The 26,169-nt window shown below is 44.1% G+C and overlaps 1 protein-coding gene across 2 annotated transcripts in view; it reads right to left on the bottom strand.

The window, feature by feature from the left end:
- The window catches only part of GNAO1 (G protein subunit alpha o1), a 714,636-nt gene extending 697,507 nt beyond the window's left edge, over positions 1–17,129 (bottom strand). For both annotated transcript variants that reach the window (XM_078670261.1, XM_078670262.1), the window contains exons 1-2: positions 16,721–17,129; positions 14,233–14,275 (exon numbers count right to left, since the gene is read on the bottom strand). In XM_078670261.1, coding sequence (XP_078526387.1) covers positions 14,233–14,275; positions 16,721–16,838 — 161 coding nt within the window. In that variant the 5' untranslated portion in view covers positions 16,839–17,129. The remainder of the gene's footprint in view (positions 1–14,232; positions 14,276–16,720) is intronic.
- Between the last annotated feature and the right edge of the window lie 9,040 nt (positions 17,130–26,169).

The following is a 26,169-nucleotide window of genomic DNA, read 5'->3' as shown; positions in this document are numbered from 1 at the left end:
GCTCAGACGTGAGTCCCAGGCTCTCCACACCACTGGAGTCAAGCTATCCAGGCTGATGAAGGCTGATAGCCAGAAACCGGTCCTTGGATGCTTGATTCCGGTCCAGGAAAGACATGGCTTGGCTGTTCGGGCTGGACTGTTCCCATGAGGCACAGGGTCATGGCTGATTTGGATATGGCCATGTCTGAACTGGGGTGGTGTGGAGTGCAAAAAAACGATGGATTTAGACCCAGATCTCTGTACTGGGGTGAATGTATGACATTGTTCTGCGTTCTGTCCATCAACTGTTGTTTTGCATTTGTCACCCCGAGTGGGATGGGTATGCTCAGACGTAAGTCCCATGCTCTCCACACCACTGGAGTCAAGCTATCCTGGCTGAAGACGGCTGATAGCCAGAAACCGGTCCTAGGATGCTTGATTCCGGTCCAGGAAAGACATGGCTTGGCAGTTCGGGCTGGACTGTTCCCATGAGGCACAGGGTCAAGGCTGATTTGCATATGGCCATGTCTGAACTGGGGTGGTGTGGAGTGCAAAAAAACGATGGATTTAGGCCCAGATCGCTGTACTGGGGTGAATGTATGACATTGTTCTGCATTCTGTCCATCAACTGTTGTTTTGCATTTGTCACCCCGAGTGGGATGGGTATGCCCAGACGTGAGACCCATGCTCTCCACACCACTGGAGTCAAGCTATCCTGGCTGAAGGCGGCTGATAGCCAGAAACCGGTCCTAGGATGCTTGATTCCGGTCCAGGAAAGGCATGGCTTGGCAGTTTGGGCTGGACTGTTACCATGAGGCACAGGGTCAAAGCTGATTTGCATATGGCCATGTCTGAACTGGGGTGGTGTGGAGTGCAAAAAAACAATGGATTTAGGCCCAGATCTCTGTACTGGGGTGAATGTATGACATTGTTCTGCATTCTGTCCATCAACTGTTGTCTTGCACTTCTTGTTCTATTAGCATTTCTAATCAATAAAAGATGGCATCACTAATAGTATGTTAAACCTATCTGGACTCCAATCTGCTCAGACTAGGCATGGTACATAAATCTTACTTTACTGACTCTTCACAGTTCTCACCACCCTTACATCCATTGCTCTGTCTCAAATTGGCAACATTATTCATAAAATGTAAGAGCTCAGCCAACCCTAAAAAGAAGTAGAATAAACCCTTATTCTTGGGCACCAGCATACCTCTAGTCTAAGGCACTGACAGATTCCCAAATACATTGTAAAATGCAGGGTGCATCCAAATAAGGCCAAGAATGGCTGGATTGATGCCAGAGCATCAAATTCTTGACAGATATAGGACTTTCCAAAATTGAATTTGCGCATGACAGCTTGTAGGAATGGCCAGGAGACCTTATTGAGGGCCTTCTCTGCATCTAAGGCCATGGCCATTGTAGGGATAGTTAGGGGTTTTGCTCTTTCAATGATGTATTAGAAATGTTTGATGTCCGGGCCATGTCTGCCTTTTATGAAACCAGTTTGCGATCTATGGATATGAAATGAAGGGATTTTGGCATACATTTTACCATCCAAATTTAGAAGGGACATGGGTCTATAATTATTTTACCTCTAGGGGGTCCTTCCCCTTTTTATGGATCACCCAAATGATGGCTTCAGAAGTTGTACCAGTGATTTTACCAGTTTTCTTAAAGTGAGAGAAAGGGGATTTTAAATGAGGGATTAGTTCATTTTGGAAGGTTTTCTAAAAGCTGGCTGGGAAGCCATTCGGTCCAGGCGCTTTACCCAGTTTAAGGGAATGTATTGCTTTGGTCATTTCGATTCGAAGCCTAATCAATTTCTAGATTTGAACTTCAAAACAATACACAATAATACAGGCACATCAATCAAATTCGCAAATTAGGAAATATTGTATTTAATTGAAATTGTATTTAATGGGAAAGTTCAAGCTTTAGAAACTGGTTTTATTCTAAATGAAGAAGTGATATGCTAGATTCTAGCATATCCCTTTGTCTTTTTGCTCCTAATGCATGCGCCCTTTTTTTCTCAGCACTATGAGTGCTGATAACATTTGAAGCAACCAATCGTTCATAAAAGATTCTGCTTGCTGTACCTGCGCTGTTGCCATGAGTAGGGTTAGTCCCAAAGTCCATGAAAATAGGTTCCTACAAGAGACATCAGAACAAGATCGCACAGAATCTCCAAAGGTGATTGACTTGGAGCCAGAGGCTAGATCAGCTCTAATGTTTTCTATGATCAGAAAATAGTGTAATAGCATTCCATTGCAACATACTATTCCACTATGGACACTGGATTCATTTTTCTAAAGAAGCCACAAGGGGCAACTAAAGTAAAAAAAGAAAGCTAATAAATTGAGCTCCCTTACCATATGTCTATTGTCTAGAATTATCCTCGTCTCTTAAAGACTTTAATATAATATACTGGTCACCTGCAATATTTCGTCCCTCCCAATCATACGCTTTCTCTGTAGACAAGAAGTTTCCTCACATTCCAAATTCTGGATAAACTCAAATAGTTAATTTCCAGAAGGTTTTGAATGCAGGAGGAGCAAATCTCTCATCCAAATAAGGTGCGACAGACAAATCACATTGCCAGTGATCATTACACCCATCCAACCCAGACCTTTTAAAAAATTTAAAAATAATCATTAAAAAATTCACTATTTAAAATAGAGACACAAGCAGACAATGGAAGTCGCACACCACACTTTAAGCAGAAGGTGTGGATACACCATATAACATAAAACCCGAAGATACATGTTTTTACTTAGAGTAAAATGTGTGGTTCCAGCACACCCCATGCATCAACCAGAATGTGTATGTATAACACACTACACAACATGCATACAGGTAGCTATGCAGCACCATGTACCTCAAGCAGATTGTGTGGTTGTGCTACATCACACACATGTACATAGCCACACCTCATGCCACAAATCAAGTTATAATGTTTCAAAAACATGAAAATGACATTATTCCCCTTCAGGTCTCTTGGTGGTGGGCTGTAAATTGATTATGACAACTGGGATACCTTACTAAGTGAAGAGCCAAAATGTAATAGTCTTTACGATGGTGTACCACACCATGAACCAGAAGCAGACATGTGGCTACGTACTTACACCACACCATAAAATACATCACAAGCTGTATATTTAGTATCCCCTACTTCTTGAAATGGATGGTTGGAGATTTAGATTCACACCAACACAAAGTATTGGCTTCTAATCAATGAAGCTGTTCGGTACAGTAGCATACGTAGCAAAGGATCCCCTGGTATTCTCCCTAACAAACAAAATAAGCCCAGTTACTCAGTCTGACACTTTTGGTCCTTTCAAAGCACTGGTTATACCACATTACAAGCAGAATATATTGATGACATCTGACCCCTCTACCACCACATGCACAACATGAGGTTAAATAACAACTTATTTATTTATTTATTTTTAGAGCTTTTTATATAGCGTGAACTGGACCCGAAAGATCAGGTATCAGAGTGCTTTACAAGAGCACCAGTTTCGTTACCAAAAGACATATTCATTTTTTTGTGGGTTTTTTTTGTTAGGCACGGGGAGATTAAGTGATTTGCCCAGAATGACAGGAAGTTTAGTGTCGTTGACGAGACTCGAACCCGGTTCCCCAGTTGCAAGGTCGACTGCTCTAGCCGTATGGCCTTAATGAGGCAAGTGGGTGGATAGACCAAATCACAAACCACAAGCACCTCACATCACACTACAAACTAAGTACTATATCACAAATGGAGGCGTGGGACCAAAAAGCACCCATCATTGTCTAATAATTACCGAAATCTTGGAATCGTATGTTCAAAGAATTCATTCAAGTAGCATTTTTTATGAAAATACAACAAACTTAACGTTTCTCAGGATAGATGACAAAGTCTGGTTATTGAAATCTTTAAAATACGTATTCTGTAGTTCTAGGCTTCCTTTGCATATTAGGTAGCCAGTTCGCTGACCGGATTTGAACCCGGGACACAGCAGTGAACACGCTGATTCCTAACTAGTCTGTCTGATGAACATCCATAAAAAAATACTACTTGAATGAATGCTTTGAACACGATTCTGAGATTTTTAAAATTAAACAGAAGACTATGGGTACTACTGTGGAGTATAGGAAGTGCTTAGTCGGAAAAGGCATGGGGAACACTGCCAGCAGTATGAAGGAGACAAATCACATCGGTGAATAGGTTATTAGAGCAAAGGAGAACAAAAGAAACTGTTCAAAACAAATTAAATTGATGTCAGGCCATGTAAGAGCACATCTGGACGACAGTGCAGGAAGAACCTAGATAAAGGCAGCAACGGGAACATGGAGATCAGGGTAAACTGTGGTGCCGAGAAAGGCTACCCTATAAGGAAAAGATAAATATGCAGAAAAGACAACCTAAAAGGAAGTTATACCATACTACTGCAATGTTCTATGAGGAAAGTATCCTCTGGATCTCCAGCAAGATCTCAATCAACTCAAACAAGAACACAAAAATCTCAAGACAGACCTTCATCCAGGATATTCATAAAAGCTGCCACAAGTGGAATAGATCTTCATTCACTCAGCCACAATAACTTTAAGAAATGCATCAATCCAATCCATTAACACAACCACCAGAAACAGGACCTACATCCACTGAATGAATATAGACCCCTGAGAAAATAGCTCTAATGAGTTCATAGAAACAACCATTAACAGAAAAAATATAGTCACAGATTTCCATTATGAACTACAGGTTTGGAAACCAACAACTACACGAAGACATGCATTAATGAAGCCTTCCATGCATAGCATGAAGGCAAACATCAAATGAAAGCCCTACTCTCATGACATGAACATAGCCAATAAACAATAATACTTTGTTAAAAGCTTAAACACATTAATCTGAAAAGAAACCTCTGCCCACAGAATGATCACAACGTCCTTAAAATTTCTTCAGGCAGGACATGAACAATCACCCAAAGAAAAAGGCCTCATTCACAGCAGCAATGAAACCACCAGAATAGTGTCGCTGACCAACGGATGACAAATACCTGAGGAACAACCTCCATCCACCCACTGTATGTAGAAGACGACACCAAGACAGGTCTCAAAGGACAGCACAATCACAATGATGCGAGGGAAAAGACGGATATACTTCATGAACAAATCCACACAGAGAATTGGCCTCACACACTATGACCACAACTATCTTATTAATGTGCTCCAAACACAGCATGAATACAAGGCCTGGCGGATAGGTCACAAAGAGAGCATGAAGGTAACTGTCTTCGGAATAAACATCACAAATAGTATAAATTTGTCTACCTTGAAGTTTTAACCCACATACTGTAAGAACATAATCCATTGTGCTTTGCACGCGTGGGTTCTTATCCCATACTGGTCGCAAAAAATCTGTAGTGATGAGGTCCGTAGCCAAGATGTAGTTTCATGTAGGTTTATTAAGTTCAGTTACAGGTAGATGAGTTGTAGAGATAAAGCCCCACCAGGAGCAGTCGGCCTGCTGCTCAGCCAATACTCCAACTGACACACTCAAGCATCCAGGCACCCAAACATTTCATTCAAGACTCTCACACCGACCAGAGGGGGAGGGGGGTGGGAATGGGGAGGTCGGACCCACGCCAATGTAGGTGTAACGCCTGTTCATTGATAGCACCTCATGCGATTGCTGTGGTTGTCATGATGCTTATAAATATAGACTGTATAGGACTCACTGTACCATTTAGTGACATAATGTATTGTATACACTTACTGGATGAACGATGCCAAGGTTCGGGGAGGGACTGTTTTTTCGTCCATGTTGCAAAATCAAAAAATAAAGGTTTAAAAAAAAAAAAAAAAAGACTCTCACACCAACATTCCATGCAGCACATTCACACTGGCTGAGCAGCTAGGGAGAAAGTAACCAGATACATACAATACAGGTTCCAACATAATTAGAAGGATGGACACAAAGCATCGATATGAGCACCTAGATGACAGCCCCATACAAAATGAAAAGAGCACCTGAAGCAACATCCAATCTATCACAGGAACGCAACCATGGATGGACAACTGGTTTGCGGTCATATGTATACAAAGCATTTTACTAAGCCAATGACACACATGCAAACAAAATGCAAAGCCACCAGAAGCATACAAGACACTTGGGTTGGTGGCGAACTCCCTTAAACCCATTTCATCTTTATTTTCCTCCAGCTTGGCTTCATTTCCATTTGTTCACCTTTCATTGCCTTGATCAGAGAGTAGTGCCATTTTGACGCAATGTCAAGTCTTTTCCTTTTCTGTCTGCAAATGCTGACGTGCTGGGCAATCAGTAGTTCTTCCCGGATTAAATATACTACCTAATCCTATCCTGCACCACAGTGCTGTCCTGCCCTCCTACCAACAGTAGTGCGCCCAGTCCCATGCCATACTACTATGCCCTAATCGTCCCATATAGGTTCACCGCGCCCTGCACAGAAATACGAAAAGTGGACGGAAAAAAGAAACAAGTTAAGACCTCAGGACCAAGAGCTTCGAAAGTACTGCATTCAAAAGACTTAGTACTAGCTCAATTCACTGCATTGCCAATATTGAACAAAGATAAAATGCATTTTTAGAAAACAGCAATGTTCCCATCCCACCAAGCGTGTGGCTCCCATGCTCTATTCACGTGGATGCACCATGTTTACACCATCAGAGCCTCCCCTGGATCAACAAGTGTAAACGTCTGAGCTGATAGCATGTCATCCAAGGGCCAATAGACCTCAGAGACAGTTTCCCTTCCTGATGGAAGGCAGGCACCTGTCACTGATCTTGCCTTCCCTTGCCCATCATGTAATGCATGATGGACATGGGCAGAGAAAATTCAGAATGGCCTTCACCTGCGAGGGTAAAAACACCCTGCGAGTCGGAAAACATTTTTTTTTGTTTGTTGAGTTTGCAGTGCAAATTTGTTTTTTAATGCAAAAAAGTTTGCAAACGAGCACTTTAAACATTGTATCTACTCAGCTAATCGGCAATACTACGAGAGGACCTATCACAGTGGTGGCTCCCTTCACCGCACAGATCCCCGCCAGGCAGGTGGGGATCTCTAAATATATCCAACGCCAGGGTTGCACATGCCACGGCTTCTATCTCTCTGAAGGCCTGGGGACAAGATTGATTTGCATAAGGCTGGGCTCAAACTGGAATGGCATGGTGAGCAAAAAAACGATGGATTTAGGCCCAGATCTCTGTACTGGGGTGAATGTATGACGTTGTTCTGCATTCTGTCCATCAACTGTTGTTTTTGCGTGGGGACCGTCCACCAACATCTAATGACAACCATAATCCACTAATAAACACGATCAATTGAACTGGGCTTTGGGGTAGCTCAAAGAGGTTGGACTTGCTGCACAAATTTCTGTAAGCTGAAGATCCCAGCTTCGAATACTGAGGGCCAACTTAGGCATTAATTTAAGGAGGATCAAAGAACTTCTCTGACGTGAGCAATAACACAGTCTATTGTTGAGGTTCCAAGAGACTAAATCAATTTTGTTCTGTGCACCAGTCAAACAGCTGAACATTTAAAACATATAAGGAGGATGCGCCCTTGAGGTTAGAGCTGTTGACCTCGAAGCTCAGGAACCGGGTTCGAGTCTTTGCAACGACGCTCAACATCCTGTGATTCTGGGCAAATCTTCCCGTGCCTTGCAAAAATGAATGTGTCCATCTGTAACGAAACTGGTGCTCGTGTAAAGCGCTCTGATACCCAATCTCTCGGGTCTAGTACGCGCTATATAAAACTCTTTAATATATATATAAAACTCTTTAATATATATATATATATATATATATATATATATATATACACACAGCTGACAAATACCTGTGTTTTTACCTTGCCCCTGTATTTTAGCTTTTTGGCAAACGTTTCTGTGGCCAAAGATCTTGAGGAACCACTCAAACTGCAAACTGGTGCTTATCAGGGACTCCCCCTGGGTGCACTGAGGATGTAGACCCTGCATTGGTTTCCCCATCTCGTAGTTGAAATGGGGTTTCTGCCCTCGACTCACCAGACTCAGTGCTGGTTGGTTGAGGTATATTCTAGATGTTGGGGTGTAGTAGCTGCACATATGGGAGCAGCCTACTAGCCTCAAAGTATGAGGCTTGGATAGATGTGGATGGAAGCAATCCAGACATTTTGATGACAAGAATGTTCAGTAAAATTAAAAACCTATATTTTTGTAATACCGATCATGATCAACAACATGTGTGCACAATAAATACCTAATGAACACTAGCGGTGTACCCGCCGTTGGGCTTACCCAAAGCTAATACTGAACTTTTAGTTTCGTAAAACTGATGGTAGCAAAATGGATCATAGATTTTGTCAATAGGTGAAAATTCTATCCGTCCCCCGCTTCTTCCTATGTTGGGTATTTTGTTTCCAGGGCACTCTGGAGGGAATAAAAGTTGTCCCATCACAAGTGGGTCTAGATGACATACGCATGTAGGTACTGATTACTGCAATGCACTCTGGGAAAGGGACCTCCCCAGCCACGAAGAGGAAACAATTCCTCAGCCTGAATTAGTGGATCTTTTCAACTTGGAAGATGCACTGACGCTTGCATTGGGTCTTGGCCCAACTTAGGTATGTAAGATGGAGTCTCCCTTCAGCTTTTTGGTCATTTTTTTCTGACACACACCTGCATGAATTCTTCTGCTGTTGGGCCTTGTGAAACGTGGGTCTAATTGTATACCATTCGCGAATGGCTAAAATTCCCCAATCAACCCTGGTAATTTTGTGGTGATTTAGAATAGAGCTGGCATGTAGCTACCCTGATCGAGAAATGCTAGTGCAGTCTAAAACAAGCCCTGCAATTCAGGGCTTGCGCCCTCTACTGTAGGCCAGTCTCTGGTCTTACCCTCTTCACCATTAGGATGAAACCCACCTGGAAAAAACAGCATGTAACCTAGAGGTCCAGGGACCAAAGTGTGAGATACTAATTAATGAGTTATTCATATAGTGCGTGGCTACTCCAGGAGTGTCCTGGCGCTAGGCATCAAAGGCAGGTACGGGGAGGCAAGACCCATCCGGCATCCTAATACCCTAAAAACGAAAGAGGTACGTTTTCAGTGCTTTTTTAAAGCTTGCTTCCTCTGTAATTAATCTCAGGTAGCCCGGCAACTGGTTCCACAAACCCATGGTCAATACCGTGAAGGAGGAAGCCCCTCTTTGCAGCTTTTTAAAGCGGAGTACTGTTAGCAACCCAGCATGACTTGAACGCAGCGATCTCACTGGTTTGTAGTCATTGATCCTCTCATTCAGGTAGGAGGGACCTTTGTTGTGGGCGGCTTGGTGTGTCAGTTAAGGCTTTGAACATTATTCGCTTGCGCACTGGGAGCCAATGGAGCACCTCGTGCAGGAGAGATACTGATAAATGCTTAGGTAGCTTATATAGCATGTAGACCGCCATATTCCGAACTACCTGTAGACACTGGATTAAGTACTCTGGCATGCCCAGGTACAGAACATTGATGTAATCTAGCCGCAATAAAATCAGAGCCCTGACCACTAAGACCTGAGCTTCATGAGAAATCAGGTGCAGAAATTTCCAGACCAGGCGAAGGATACAAAGGCAAGACTTTACAAAAGACGAAACCTGGGAGATGGAGGAAGGTTCGGAATAAAACAAAACACCCAGATTTCATGCCACCTGCGTTGGGGGCAGCGGGAGAAGGACATTATTAGGCCAGGCTCCTGTACATCCAGCGAGGGGAATTGGCCAAAACAACAAGATTTCGGTCCAGTTTTGGTTGTACAGTAGTTTGTTCCTCCTGAGCCAGTCAATTAGCGCCTTTAAGCAAAGAGCAAATGTTTGTTTGGCGCTGAGTCACCCTCGTAGGTGAGCAGAAGCTGCGTATCGTCCGCATAGGAAATTATATTAATGCCGAAAAACTCAACCAGGGATGCCATCAGGAACAGATAAATATTAAAAAGGGTAGGACTCAGTGCAAAGCTCTAAGGAACAACAACAACTGTTTGGCTTTGTAAGATCATGGCTTCATCCAAGCTACCTGCTATCGTTCCTCCAAAAAGGAGCCTAACCATCCTATGGATGAGCCAGCTACAGCCAGGTCTTTGTAGCAAGATGCTGGGGTCCACTGTGTCAAATTCTGCTGACAGGTCTAACAGTACCAAAGCCACATTGAGACCATTGTTTTAGAGGCATGAGACCACAGCCCTAAACGCAGTCAGCCTGCTTCCGTCTATGGATCCAGTAATGTATTTGCCAAATTCTGAGACACTGTCCTTTTGCTGTACAAGTTGCAAGGAATTCTGTATTATCGTTTGTCTTTGTGGTGTGTTTCTGCTCGTTTTCAAGTGTTTGTGAAAAGGACAGTCAGGAAAAGTAAAGGATAACAACTTTGTAACAAAGTGTCTCGGGCAAAAGACTATGATCCGCCATTATACAGCGCTATGATTTTAATCAATTTATGTTCACAAACACGGTTAGAAAAGTCAAAGGTTCTCAGAACTGCACTGTTGTGGCACTGAGGTTTTGCTCTCATGGTGGCACAATTGTCCACATTTAGTAGTAGTTCACCGTCTGCATACACAACGGCTGTTGTCATTGCATAAAGTTTGAGTCTTTTTGTTTTGTGTACTTTCCTATTATTTGCATCACATTTCTTATTGTAAAAATATTTGAATCTTTTGAGGCATTATCAAGTTTTTGGTGCTCACACATTCATATTTTATTACAACTGTGATAACTGTGTGGCAAAGCTCTTACACTCGCCCCATATAACTTCCTCTAGCTAGACGTTTCCTGCATTTCCACATCTACTCGGAGAGTCAAGGAGGAGTAGGGAGCAAATTTCCCATAGCAGACTAAGAATCTAGAGCACTAGTAAATGGGAAACACCAGTCCTCTAACATTTGATAGTGTGTGACTGTCCCTTTAACTGCATTGGATGGGGAAAAGCTGCAATGATCCTTGTCAACTGTGCTTTGAAAGTGCGTTCTTGTGATGGTAAATAATATATAATATTAGAACCAGCTAATTTCACTGTTTGAACGCAACCTGAAAGACCAAAAACACAGCCACTGGAATAGAGTGATGAAACAGTGCAGTGAGACTGAAGACCAACTACAAACACCACATGAAAGTTGGCACCTATCAGTTGCATGAACACAACAAAATAGCCTGAAAATAATGCAGCAGACATATTTAATCTACAGCCTAAGATTTTAATTGAGACTATAAATTCAGTGATCTGTGCATGTTAAAAATGTTCACACCTACTGAAACATGACAGTGAAAAGGTGATGTACGTTTGGAAAGGAGCAATGAATTGAAGGTAAACATCGCCCTACGTAACCATTGCCTGTGAAGAAAGGAATATTAGGATTAACTGTGGTTGGATAAAGAGGAGCAAAGACTGAGGACGTAACTGCACAGTCACCATCTGCAAAGAATACGTTACAATGTACTGAGGCTACATATGGATGTACACTGAATGTAGGTACCGATACATAACGTAAATGAACCATGGCTGGGTTTTCATGTTCGAGCTTAAATGGCCTATCTCAGTGGAAAACTGACATTAAAAGCCTTCATTCAACACCTGGGTTCGCTCCAACTGTACGTATGGGTAGTACTGGGCAGTTATGCTTTTATTTTTAGTTTGTCTTTAAATGTCCTTTAGTTTGTCCCTTTAGGGTTTCCTTAGCGTTCATGTGTGGAATTAGACTCTAATGATGGAACATGGAAGGGGGTTTCAGAGGATTGGTAACCGGCTTGGGGATTACGAGCTGCTTGTTTATATGCTCCGATGCTTGGGCATTCCATCTACAATAAATCCAGTTTAACTATCCAGCTTGCGCTTGGATTTACTACAATTATTTGGCGACGAGTTGTCTCAGCACACAGACCCACGCTAACGATCGGCCACTGCGAATCAATGAACTGGATTTTAGCAATAAAATATGCATTTCAAATAGCGTATCGCACATTTCAGAAATACTAATAAAATGTGTCAAAAAATTAACTGCTTGGTCAATCCATTCAAATCTCAATTACGTGAGGTATTGAACCTTGAGGAATTGGGACAGCGAATGATGGGTTAAAGATTCTCCGAGAAGAGTCGCTAAATAATCGTCACTGTCCGTAAGAGAAAGGAGAGACTGCGGCCGTTTAACTGAACAGTGACCATAGACATCCCTCAAGTCTGACCAGAGCAGGTTAGCAGAGTTTCCGATACCTTCCGAGTACCTCCGAAGGGCTTCGTTCGGTCTCCTGCTTGATGGCATCGAGTCTGCGCAGTGTCGGCACAAACGCTCCCGAGACAGTTTCCGGAAATAGCCGAGCGGCAGGAAAGACCGTCGGAGCTACCTGAGCCCAGGGCGCTGTCCAACACCTGGAGCGCCTGAACGGCACGCCGGGCAGTTCGGCTCAGCAGACCTTCGCACCGAGCACACCCCCAGACGGCAGAATAAACAATGTAATATGATGAAATAATTGAACAGTGTAGCACATGAAGAATGCTTTATTAAAATCAGAAATTAAGTATTGGGGGTCACCACGCACCAACATTCCTCTCTGGCTGAGCAGCAAGACCTACAATACTAGTCTACTACAAACATGTGAATTAATCCTAAACTGTAAGAAATTCTACTGATTTTGACATATGGCATCACTTTGTATGTCGTACACGCCGATTAAATAAGAAGAGGAACCAGGCCTACACACTTAGTGTGTGTGTGTGAAAATGACACTCAAAAACTCCCTGGCAACCCATCCGAGGCCTACCCGCCCTGTGCAGCGGGCCTCTGACAAGTGCCAGCATACTGCCCCATCACGGCGCCCACTGCATGGCTCCCTTGCCGGCATAAAAGCATCCACAGTTTCCACCAACATGCTCCACCCCCTGTGGGACGCAATTACTTCAGCCAGCCTGTCAACCTGATCAGTAATCATTTTATTTTTGCGTGGTGTTTTGTGCAGAGCGGCTGCTAATTAGACACGGTGTGTGTGTAAAGGTGTCAAAGCACGCCCGGCTACCCGGAGAACAAACACTCGTCTGCCTGTGCTAATGGAGCCTCCAGCGCCTCTGCACCAAACGTGCGAGGGTCGGGTGGAGCGGTGCTAGACAGATGCAACACTGTTGAAACATGGGCGAGAGGGCATTGTACAGCAAAGAAACACTCGGAAATAATGTGCTTTATATTCGGCGACTGGGCCTGGAGCCTTGATTGACAAAAATCATAAGTGTGTGGGCAGCAGCCAAAAATTATTTTCTTGTTAATTAAATTGGAAAGCTAAATATCTCGGATAAAGCAGCTCTAAATGGCAGCGTCTTACAAGCATTATTTAAAAAAAAAAAAATGTTTTGAGCCAAGCGCAACAGACCTTTTCGAGATCAAATATTGGGAGGGGTGACCAGAGCAATACAATCCCGACATTAAGCTTAACTGACAGTGGTAATGTTTAATGGTTCGGCCCTGGCTGTATCTGTGCCTTTCACATCCAGCCCCCGTGCCCCGCCTCCCCGCTCCCTCCCAGGGAAAGAAAAGAAATCACACAACCTCCAGTTCAGCACCAGAGCCATGAACAGCAGACACCCTATCACGGCCACAAAAAGGAGCGGACCCTACCCCGCCCTCCCTTCCTCCAACGGGAAATCCACGCACACAACCCGACCGAGGCTTCCCCTGCCGGGGCCGAGGTGATACCAGTGTGCGGAATGAAAACCACGACAGCGAAACCCCGACCGGGAGGAAGAAAGAAAGGGCTGGGCTCCCTCCATCTTCCTTTCCAGCGAGAGCTCGGAAGGAACCAATGAGCAAACAGAAAAAAAGGACACTGCACAATCCATCGACACCACGCTATGCCGAGATAAATCAACAAATCCACATAAAAAAACTACACCGTGAAAATAAAATACCTCAAGTTCTTTCCCCTCCCCCACCAGCAGCCACGGTACAAATCCCCGAGCAGATGACAGATACACACAAAGAGGGATAATAATCGTAATACTCTGCTCAGTAATAATTCCATGAAAGGCATACATCTGCACCCGGACAAAGAAATCTGGTGCCATGCAACTTTAATGCGAGTATAAATGTCTACACGGCATATCCCTTTAACCAAGGACCACATTCGAGCGATGCATGCCCTGCAAGGAACAAAAATATGGCGGATCCCATGTCATTCACAAGCCACGATCCTGCCGTGGGAGGGTGAGGAAAGTAATGTAAAAGGCACTCACTTCATCTGTTTGACGATGGTGCTTTTCCCGGATTCTCCGGCCCCTGAAAGGGAGGGAAAAGATAAGGGATGAGTCTCAAGGAAGGCAGCTCAAGATACAAACAGACCTCTCATGGAAAGGGAGCATGTGGGCACATCCCCACTGCACCCTCTGTGGCATTAGGTTAGGAGACAGGGTACAGTATGTGCAGGGAGTTGAAGCAAGATTCCCATACAGATAGACTTGCACTGTTCCCCCATGATCAAAACAGAAAGGATTATTCTAGTGCATCAGCCCCCAATGGTCAAGAAGAATCATAACAAAATATTTTGGGAGAATTGTGGATTCTACATACACAATCATTCGCCATACAATAGAGGCATTCCATGGATATTTCGCAGGTATCCTGAAAAAGGAGCAAGGGATCCTGCGCAGAAAACATGCATAATCCTATAAGAAAGAAACTGCTTTGGAGATTTTTTCACAAAGGTTTTGTAGGCTCTATAAGCAAATTTAGAGGAGAAAGACGGGATGGAGAAGGTGGGATTGTGGCTAGGGACATGAAGCAATTCAATAAAAGTACACGGCACCCTTCCAATGTACTACAAGGACCGCCTGATATGGGAAGGGGAATTTATCTGATGTATAGATATTCCATACCCAGGCTGCCACATTCCCATGTAGAATCATCACTGAAATACAGAGGGGTTTCAGGAAATAGTGCTGGGGGATCCTTTGTAAGCAATGTGGATCATCCTCCAGACAAAATATGGGGTGACAGCATGAATCTGGATCTGCTACTCTGTGCCTTTCCTCTTTCAGGTATAGTCTATGGGAAACACATTCCATCAGAAAGACAGGATCACTTGGTTAAGATCCAGGGCTGTGGCTGCCCCCAAACTGGTACAATAGGTATCCTCCACAAAAGATGAGCCATTTAGAATATCATAAGGATGACAGAAGAACCAGGGGTTTAGTGGTCCAGGTTCCAGCGTAAGACTGGGGCATCCTAAGGGCTTCAGGGTTGTTCTGGTCTCAGGCTCGGATGCTGGTGGATCCACTTTAAGAATATGCAACACTGGCACTCCAAGTTGGGAGTGGATGAGGGGTGTGCAATCACTGGCTTTCAAAACTAGGGGTTGCACCTTGCAGGGAGTGGGAGGGCAAAGAAGGGAAACATGGGATGCACTCTGAAGAGCAACTATGAAAACGTGTGGTTCTGCGTGTTGCAATGAACGTGGGGTGAGTGGGCGGGGGAAGGAGGCATTTCTTAGGTAAATGGGATGCGCAAGAGGATGGGGTGAATAGGAGGCAAAATACCTGGACTCAACCTGAACAAAATTGTGGCTGTGAAATTGTTATCATTTATGCACTCTGCAGCTTGCAATAAGAAGGTACCCTCTAGGGCAGATATGGCAAAGGGTGGTAGATAAGAGGAATAAGGATAACGGGATAGGGAGTGGTCAGATACCCTGGAAAGTCATTAGGCTGGACAATGAAGGGTGTCGAGTGAGGGGGAAAAGATTCCTGTAAATTATGATGCATTATAAACATGGTAGAGAGCAGTTAGCATGCACAGTACATACTGGAAAGATAAGGCTAAAACATTGTTAATTTCCAGAATAGAAAGTCTGGATCTTGGATGTGGGGTGACTTGACTATGCTGGGGCTGGGGCTGGGGCTGGGGCCGGGAAGGCATAATGAATGCTGTATGTGAGTAATTACTTTTTTACATAGGATTTACCAAAAATGGATTTTTGGTTAAAGCACATACACTACATATAGACTGACAACACGGTTGATGGCAGTTTACTGAAAAAAGTGGGGACTATTCTGCTACTAAGGGAGAGCTGGCGTTTCGTGAAGTGGAGTGTGCGGAACTCTGGACAGGGCCCTGCGCACTAAAGCGAGTTGAAGGTACTAGCAAAAGCCCAATTACTTATATGTAGGAGATACAAAATGAGGGCACAGGCACTTCTTTCTGGGGGATCCTGTGCACTGATTTGGGAAGGGCCAAACGCACATAAAATGGTGTGGAGGTGGCTCTAAGCACTGAAACTGTCAAAGGCCCACCATGCCTATGTGATGGATGGGTTCGCGGGAGCTCCCAAATGGCCCTGGGGTCCGAAATGACTGCTTGTGCTATGGAATGGCCAGCTTCATCACCTGGACGGGGTGCCCCCCCCCCCCCGACGTGAGGAGGAAGGCCCGATATACTGCATAGGAGAAAGGCCCCATGAGCAGGCTGGGAGTGGTCTCGTGCGCCCTGAATGGGGACAGCCACCAGTGCACTGTCTGGCAGGTGATCCCAATACACTGTCTGACAGGTGACCCCCGATGCACAGACTGAAGGGTGGCCCCAATGCACTGCTTTGGGAATGGGGAGGGTATGTGGGGGTACGTGGGGGCGGGGATGGGGGTGTTCCGGTGCACCCGGCCCAGGGGCGTCTCCGTGCAGTGATTTGGACGGCTCCCAATCCGTGCTGTGGAGCGGTCCCCAGCCTCTCACCCAGCAGCAGCAGCTTGACATCCTTGGCGGCGCTGATGCCGTCCTCCTTGAGGTTCTTCTCGATCTGCTTGCTCCGCTCCAGGGCGGCTCGCTCCTCGGCGCTCAGTGTGCATCCCATGGCGGGCGGAGGGCGGCGGGGGTCCTCGCTCTGCGGCTCCTGAAGCGATGCACCGGGGGCTGCAATGCACCGACGCCTCCCGGGATCCGGCTGGGGCTCTGCCGCTCTCTACAGCGCGCGCGGTCCGGGCAGCATCCGAGGGGGGGCGGGCGGCGGCCGGGCAGGGGGTCTCTAATGGGCGGCGGCGGTGGCTACGAGCGAGCGCATCGTTTGGCGGATCACAATGGAGCGAGCGAGCAAGCAGAGGCGGGGAGAGGGGGGGAGCGCGCGCGCCGCCGCCGGGAACCCGCTGCTGCTGCTGCACGGCCCAGGCTCAGCCGAGGCTGCTCTGACGTCACGACGAGCAGGGGCGCGCGCCTCTCTCGCCTGAGGCCGCGTATGGGCGCGCGCGTCAGGGGCTGCTGCTGCTGCTGCTCTCGGGGCTTGTAGTTGAAACGGGCGCGTGCGTGCTCTCGTGCTGCTGCGCCCGCCGGCCACTGGCTGTCTTGCTGAGGGCGCGCGCCTGAGAAGCAGGAGATGGGCCGATAGAGGGATAATGACGTCGCGTGAGGTGTTCCCTCCCAAAGCCGAGTTGTTCCCGCCTCCTACACGCTCCAGCAACACGCCTGCGCAGAGAGTTCTAATCCATCCGCTTTATGAATAATCACGCCGGGATGTTTGAGAATTATTTGGTACCGTAGTAATGCATTTCTTTCTCTTTGTTAATGAGAAATGATTCTTAAACATACGTGGTTTGTTGTTGTGGTTTACTGTTTATTTTATCTGTTTCTGAAACGATATGTTTTCTGATATAAATGGATTCAGTTGTTTCACAGGGTGAATAGTTTGGTATTTTGAGATCTAGTCTGGTGACAAGTACAGAATGCCATTTGGGTAGGATGGCAGTTACAATGTACACTATATGAGTATTAGTGATACATTTACTGTACTGATAAAAAGATTACAATAAAAGAGCACAAGAAAAATAAATTACTCATAGACCCATTCCGCAATAAATATGCAGGCCAAAGTATGCCATAATTATAAAATTGAGATCTATAAAAACAACAGTTGCAATGGTTTATCTATATCTATGCTACTATTATAAAGAGAGAGCCGAAACCTTTGAGGTTGGTAAGCTCAAGAAGTACAGCACCAATCACAACACCCAATACAGCATGGGAAAGGGCAGTTGCAGCAGATGGACATAGGCTATACATGTGCCCACCATATTACGAAGGTAAAAGAACCTTAGGGGTAAAGTAGTCCCTTGTGGGCGTCGGCGTTGTCAGAAAAAAAAAATGGGCACGGCATTCACGGGGCGCGGCATTCACGGGGTACGCCATTCACGCGCGCCATTCACGCAGCATTACTGCTAAACTTCACAGTGCTCGCTTTTGGGCCTAACCATTCTGACAGGGGCATCGCCAAATACCAATGTGCGCCGCGTTCACGGAGCTTCGCATTTACAACAATGTGCGCCACATTCACGGAGCTTCGCATTCAGGCGGCATTTCACACACTTAACGATTTCAATTTAGTGCGGGGCTCAGGCGGGGCCTCAAGGCTGTCAGCCTACCAGCTGGAATCACACACGCGCAGCCCTCGCAAGCACGCTGCCACACACTGCACTGTCAGCGTACACGTATTGACGTCGGACAGAACGCTCTTGGGGATTCTCTAACCAACCCACTCCACAGCACCCACAAGCTGCAAACGTTACCGCTGAGGACGCACATATCACGAAGGATCATCAAAAACGTTACAGCTGAGGAGGCACATATAACGAACGATCTTCCTAACACTGCATGCACAAGCGGACAAACAAATTGCACAGAAATTACCAACTTCACGAGACAGGTAAAAGACGATGTGCAAGATCAATGTTAAACAACGCATAAAAAACCCTTATGTATGCATAACTATCAGCCATTTAAACGTCATCATTACCCACTTTCAAACACTGCTATATTTCATCCCCGGACAACGTCGGGACTGGCTGCTAGTTTTATATAATTTGGTTAACCTCTTCGCCGCGGCGGATCGCCGAGGTGCTGAAAAAAATGAGGCATGCATGGTTCGGGCGGACTCCAGCCGTTCTCCGCACACGCCCATCGTGACGTTGGACGGCCGTCCGACGCATGGAAAAGGTTAAGGTAACTGAGCATAATATAAACATGTCATACGTTACTAATAAAAGAGTTAGTTTGTGAAGCAAAACAGAATTTTCCAGCCTCACAAATCAGCCTTACTTTAGATTCTCTAAAAGCTGTCCGTAAATATTTCTTGCTGCAGTTCTGCCATGCACTAGATTATCAGGCGTTAGACTAATGCATTTCGGGTGTGGTGCTCCGCATCACCGCACTGTCACGCATAATGCATAGTCTCAGCTGTCACTGAACCGCTGCAAAATAGTGTGTCTGAGGCAGCGAGGTGCGCCTGCTGCCTGCACAGGTTTCTCCTGCAGGTTTGGGACGCTTCCAGCAGCTGCGCAGCCTGACAGTGCTGCGACAATGTATCTTTGAGATTCCTGCAGGGCTTCGGGCCTCTGTCTGAGTCAGACAGACTGATGTCATGGCCCGATCGGTAGAGCTCAAATGCTACTACCGAGACAGCCGGGGCCTGGCCCAGTCAAGTATTCAGGGGCGGCTCCTCCATGTGAGCACGTGGGGCGTCGCCCCACTGCTTTCTCGCAGTGCAAGAAACAGAAACATAAAATTGTATTATAAATACCATTTTATGTTTCTTGTTCTCGCACTGTGAGAAAGCAGAAGGGTTTGGTTGGGGCAGGCGGGTTTGCTCGAGGGCAGGAGAGGAGTGGCTTGCCCAATTGTGCCGGCCCTGACTGTTTGGTTGGCCCCCTGGAGCAGACCAAACCAGTCATGCGCACTCCTTTTTCTCCATGTAGGCCTGTGTGGTCGGCATCACAACGCTGCCCTTGCAGCATTGTGATTGGCTTAGGGGAACGGATGGAGGATGCCTGTTTCCTATTCCTGCAGGGGCAGGAAAGCAGGAGCAGACCAAGCTGTGAGGACTCGAGACCTGGGAAAGGAAAGTTATTTATTTATTTATTATTTAAACACCCCCTCCCCACGTGACCTGCTTCCCTTGCGACCACTCACCCACCCCCCAACCCATGCGACCACGCGCCCGACCTCCTACCTGTGAGCCATGCCGGGCGCGACTTGAAGTATTGTGTCACAACTTGGCTGTGGCTCCACGGGGGGCGGGGGACGTGACGTGACATCCTGATGCCAGGGCGCGTGCGGGGAGATACATTTTATAATGAACTGGTTTGTGATCTGCGTCGGAATCATGGTGCTCGGGCAAGTTCATAGCACTGCTGGCCACACCTGCTGCTGATGCGGACCACCTGCACTGTAGAGCTAAATTATCTTTTTTTTTTTTCAAGTTTTTTATTAGAACCAGCGATTAGCAGAGGATAATACACATTCAGTGAAATACATTCAATATTTACATTTAAATTCGGAAGAAAAGAACAATTAGCAAAAAGTGCAAATAAAACTTCACAATCGCTTTAACCAATTCCACTAGGACAGAGCCCTTCTTTCCATATTGATATAGGGTGCCACAGTTCTTTACCACGTAGTTTTGTTTTGATTCCCCTGGTCGCATGTATTGCAGATTAAAAAAAAAAAAATTGCAAGAAAGCGAGCTAGCCACATTTGGAAGGTAGGAGGAAGACTATCCTTCCAGCGCGCAGACAAGATTAATCTCAATACAGCTGTACCAATAAATAAAAGTTTTTGTTCAGATTTACTTAATTTTAACGAGCTGTCATATCCCAACACATACAAAGTATCGGACTCTGGAAGTTTGTGATGAAAAACTTTCTCCCAAAATGTGGCAATCATATTTTTTAATATACGTAGCTCAGGGCAACTGCTAAACAGGTAAATTAACGTCGCTGGGCCTTGTGAGCAACGTGGGCATAGGTCGTTTTCTCTTTTCCCCCATGCAAAAAGTTTGGCAGGGGTAAAATATAAATCATAAATGGTTTTATACAGTTCTGCCTTTAAATTGCTAGCCATAAATAAATTATTGCTCATTTCGAGTGTTTTATCTATATCGATATCGGAATTGTTTCATTTTACCGTCCATTTAGTTTCTGTTTTCTCGATATCATCGTTAACATTAGTTAGTAGAATATTATATAGCGTTCCTATCCTAGTTTTTGCTAGATAGCAAGCTTCTATTAAATCATTCTTCTGAAGATTAAATAAATCTTTTTTAGCTTTTAATTTTGCATGCAGTTGTGCAAATTTAAGAAAATCCCCTTCTGGGAGACCAAATTTTATTTTAACATCTTGAAATGTAGTTTGTGGGCCATTTATCCAAACTTCGTTTATTGTTTTTATGCCTAGGCTATACCATTTCTTAGCTGTATGTTCAAAATCAAGATCAGAAGTAAAGGTCGAATGGTATAAGGGCGTATATCGGTTGAGTTTGCCAATCTGTGTATGTTTAAGTATCTGATTCCAGATCAGCCAGGCACTTTTAATGACTTCACCCTTAATTTGCTTATAATGGGCTTTTTCAGTTTTTCTTAATAACATACCATTCGCTTCATGCCCTAGCGTTAGTTCATAGATTGTGGGAATAGTGAGGCTGATAGTGTCCAAGGTTAAGGGTGTTTCTAGAATCATTGGTTTTAAGTGTTTTAAAAAGGCTGCCCAATGGTATAGAATAATATTCGGAGCAGTAAGCCCACCTCTATTGAGCGGAGTGGATAGATAAAGTAGAGATCGTCTGATCTTCCCATTTTGCCAAACAAATTTGGAGGTAAGTTTATTAATTAAATTAATTATCTTAGAATCAATAAATAAAGGGATAGAACGAAAGAGATACAGACATTTCGGTAGTATATACATCTTTAAATAATTCACTCTGCCTATAATGGAAAGATGCAGACCATTTACCCTATCCAAATCGATCTTAATTTTATCTATTAGTGGGTCAAAATTATTTTTAACTAGTATTTTTATATCGGCGGATAAAATCACACCCAGATATGTCGCAGTTTTTGCTCTTCTTGAGTCTGAGCATATAGTGTTGTCTGTGCACAGTACAATGGTCTTTCCCCTATTCAGAGAATAACCCGAATATTTACCATATTGGAGAGAGAGTAGTTCGATTTCATGTAAGGCTTCGATCGGGTGAGATGTTAATACCGCGAGGTCATCAGCATAGGCTAGAACTTTAGTTTCATATTGGTTATATACAATCGGCTTTATGTTATTATTTTCTAATAGTTTTAAGATAAGGGGATTAATATAAAGGGCGAAAAGTAAAGGAGAGCAGGGACATCCTTGTCTTGTGCCTCTTGTTATATTGATAAAGTTTGATTCCAATCCTGAAATTGAGACTTTTGCTTTAGGTTGGTGGTACATAGATTTTATAGATTTAAGAAATTTGGGGCCGAAATTAAGACGTGTCATGGCAACCCACAAAAAACTCCATGAGACACGGTCAAAGGCTTTCTCAGCGTCAAGCAGGATCATAGACATCTGATCCCCCGTGACCGACATGGCATCGAATAGAGCGATAGTACGGCGAATATGATCCATTGTCCCCTTACCCGGAACGAAGCCATGCTGCCACGGAGAAACCAGATGCCCGATGACCTTGCTGAGTCTGAGAGCCATCACTTTGGCATATAATTTGGAGTCCGAATTTATCAGTGAAATGGGTCGATACGATGTCAACTGTTCGGGCGATTTTCCCTTCTTGGGAAATACTATAATGCTAGCCTCATCCCAAGAAGGTGGGGGAATGCCATTATACTGTACGCCGAGAAATAAGTCCAGTAATAGAGGGCTTAATAGGGGGCTAAAGATCTTATAAATCTCATTTGGCAATTTATCCGGGCCTGCTGCTTTGCCCGAAGATAAAAGTGATAAAGCTTCTACAACTTCATCAATAGTAATCTCAGCTTCAAGTGTTTCTCTCATCTCATCATCCAGCAAGTTAGTAGCTGCCATATTGTTAAGGAAACCAGCCAGAAACATATCAATATCTTTTTCGGAATTATTCCCTTCTTCAGAATATAGTTTTTGATAATACTGTTGAAATTGGGTAATAATATCTTTAGACTGAACATAAGTACGACCACCATCTACAATAGAAGTAATATTATTATGCACATTTTTTTGACGTGTGCGCAGGGCCAGTTGTTTGCCTATTTTTTCACCCGTCTCGTAAACCTTCTTCCTATAAGCTCTATAAGTTTGGGCAGCTTTTTGACTTAATTCAGTATTAAGCTCAGCTTTCAAGACCGCCACCCGAAGCCATTGATCATGGGATCCTTTATTCTGTTCTATTAAACAAGTATGTTCTATTTCAGCTTTCGTTAAATCATTTAACTTTATTTCGTAAAGTTTTCTAGCTTTGATTCGTGCTGCATGTTGAAAACTAGAGATCTCACCTCTTAAAGCAGATTTATATGAATCCCAGACTATATTTCTGGAAGCGCTAAAGCGATTAATGTTAAAAAACTCCTCAGACCATTTTTTAATATGCAAAATAAATTCAGTATTGGATACTAACTTCCGGTCAAATGACCAAGACCTAGATTGAGTAGTAAAAGGATTAAATGTAATTGCACATATTAATGCATTATGATCTGAGATTATTCTGGGAATTTTTTTTATGGTTGAGAGTGGAATAAGGTCTGCGGTTACAAAAATATAATCAATGCGAACGTGCTTTTGATGGGGATGAGAGAAATAAATTGAACCTTGATCACGTGGATTGTTATGTAGCCACAAATCTGTTAATCCAAGATTGCTGATAAGTCTGTTGAGGGTTTTATAAACTTTAGGTTTGCGTCCTTGGTATTTTGTTTTTGAGGGAACATTGGACAATGTTGGTATTAATGAGATGTTAAAATCTCCACATAGGATTAGCGGGCCCTGCCATGTAGGCAACTCAATCTCTAGTTCTTCAAAAATTGTGGAATCGTCTAGATTTGAGCCATAAACTGTACAGATATTTATACCACAGGCGAGTTTAGCAATAGCCCATCTGCCATGGGGATCTGATAAATGTCGTACACTTAAACCCAGATTTTTTTTTCCAAGTATTGCGACCCCCCTTATATTTGAAGTCTGTGTGGAGACTACCAATAAATTATACCCATTAATATTCAACCATGATTTTTTGTCCCATGGCAGATGCGTTTCTTGAAGACAGAGTATGTCTACTGGAGCTAATTTAAGCAATTCAGTCATTCGTCTTCGTTTATCTCCAGTTAATAAACCTCCGACATTCCAAGTCTGGACCTTTAACCTACCCATTGTTAATAGAAAATGATTGTCGCAGTGCCTCAAGCACATTATATTCTAATTCAGTTAGTATGCTGTTTAATCTCTTTTTACGTATTTCCTCTGCAAAAAAAGCTGGTTCATTTTTTTCCTTTTTAGTTTTCACCCCCCTAGGGGACCCACCCTTACCCTTACCCTTACCCACCCCTGTCCGCCCAGCCCCCCTCCCCCTTGAGCCCCCCCCCAATTCAGTGGGCAGCCAGACTCAACCAGAGTCTGATTGATGTGATTGCAGCAATGTGTATGAGCAACCGCTTCAAGAAAATAAACATTAGATAGGAAGGATAAGAAGGAATAAAAAGAGAATAAAAGAAAAGAACTAATGCGTGAAACAAAAGGGATTGATAAAGGAAAAGTCAAGAATAGAAAAAACCTCTAGTCAATATCAGTGCAATATAGTATATAGAGCTTGAAATACTCCCATAATAATGATAATACAAATAATGCCAAATATGACGTATCACTTAAATATATATGGGAGCATAGAGCCATTAATTAAGCAAAACAGTTTTCCAGTTTCATTCACAATCTAATCAGCATATTACGACATCTGATCTAGATAAGCTTTTGCTTTGATCTCTGACACGAAAAATTTAGTAAGACCACCATGTACAATTTTTAACTTTGCAGGGTTATTAAGATATGCCTGTGCACCCTTGTCCTGATTCGATTTGATCAGAGATCTTAATTGCCAACGTCTTTCCACCGTTACATGACAGAAGTCTGGTCTTGAAAAGTATGCAAAATCGTTATATTGAACCTTGTGGTCAGGCCTAGCCTTCTCAGCTACAATCTGTCTCACTAAAAAATTACCAAAATAAACCAAAATGGCTCTAGGGTATATGCTAGGTTTTTTTGGAATATTAAATGGCATCCGGTGAGCTCGTTGAACCTCTACATTCAGGTTCCAGTCTTTGAGTGCAGGGATAGAGTCTTCTAGTAGCTTAAGCACGAATGCTCTAGTATCACCCCCTTCAAGTTTCTCTGGGACACCTAAAATGCGGAGATTGTTCCGACGTTGCCGGTTTTCAGATTCCTCAAGCTTCCATTTAATATCAGTTAATTCAGCATCTTGAAGCTTAGCGCGTTCAGCATTCAACGTGATTTCTTTTTCATTGGACATAACCCTAGCTTCCATCTCGGTGACTCTTTCACCTATTAGGTTGCAGGATTTAGATAGTTTTCTGACTACTCCTTGCATTTTTCGAAGTGCAGCTCTTGATTTTTTACTGTCTTGTGCAGCCTCTTCTCTATGAGCCGCTATAGCTTGTAAGATAGTCTCTACAGCTGAATGAGAAATCTCTGAGCTTACTGGGAGATTGGATGTAGTAGCTGGCAGCGGAGATAAATCAGGAGCTGTCTGTATATCCTTGGCGCCCTTTTCATGTATTCTGGTAGTAGTTTTAGATTTGGCTCTAATAGTATTAACATTAGTATCTTGCTCTTCTGAACTTTCGTCATATGAACTAAGTTGTAATTCAGAAACTTCAAGACCCTCCAACGAGTCAGTATCGTCTGACCACTCCGCCAATACATTTGGACCATTTTCATCAGAGAATGAATAAAATTCGCTAGATTCCTTCTCCTTCTCCACAGAAGCCTGATTCTTTGATAGGCCTTTCCCTGCCGTTGTTTGAGACAGTGTTTGAGTAAACATATGACTCTCTTCTACCAAATCTGAGTCCTTAGAGGCACCTGTTTGTTGTATGGGGGGAGTAGCTGTTTTTGAGAACTCAGTTAGAGTAGTTAAGAGTTCACTAGGGGTCACCTGGCTAGATTGAGCTGTGCCAAGTAAAGGAGAGGCTGAATCTATTTGCACCCCCAAAATGTTTCCCCCTATTCCAGAAAAAGACATAGTTTGTCGTGCAGGCGCTGAGGCGTGGCTGGCGCTAGTCGGGACCTCAGAAACATGTAGAACAGGGGTCTGAGCAGGTTTATTAATGTTACTTACAGTTTCGATGTTTACAGCAAGATGTTGTAGCTCAGGTGCAGTACATGTCTCTGTAATT

This window comes from Lissotriton helveticus, chromosome 12, assembly GCF_964261635.1.
Source record: "Lissotriton helveticus chromosome 12, aLisHel1.1, whole genome shotgun sequence".
In the NCBI taxonomy this organism is placed as follows: Eukaryota; Metazoa; Chordata; class Amphibia; order Caudata; family Salamandridae; genus Lissotriton; species Lissotriton helveticus.
The sequence above is the reverse complement of the archived record's forward strand: the minus strand, read 5'-3'. Positions and strand labels throughout refer to the sequence as shown.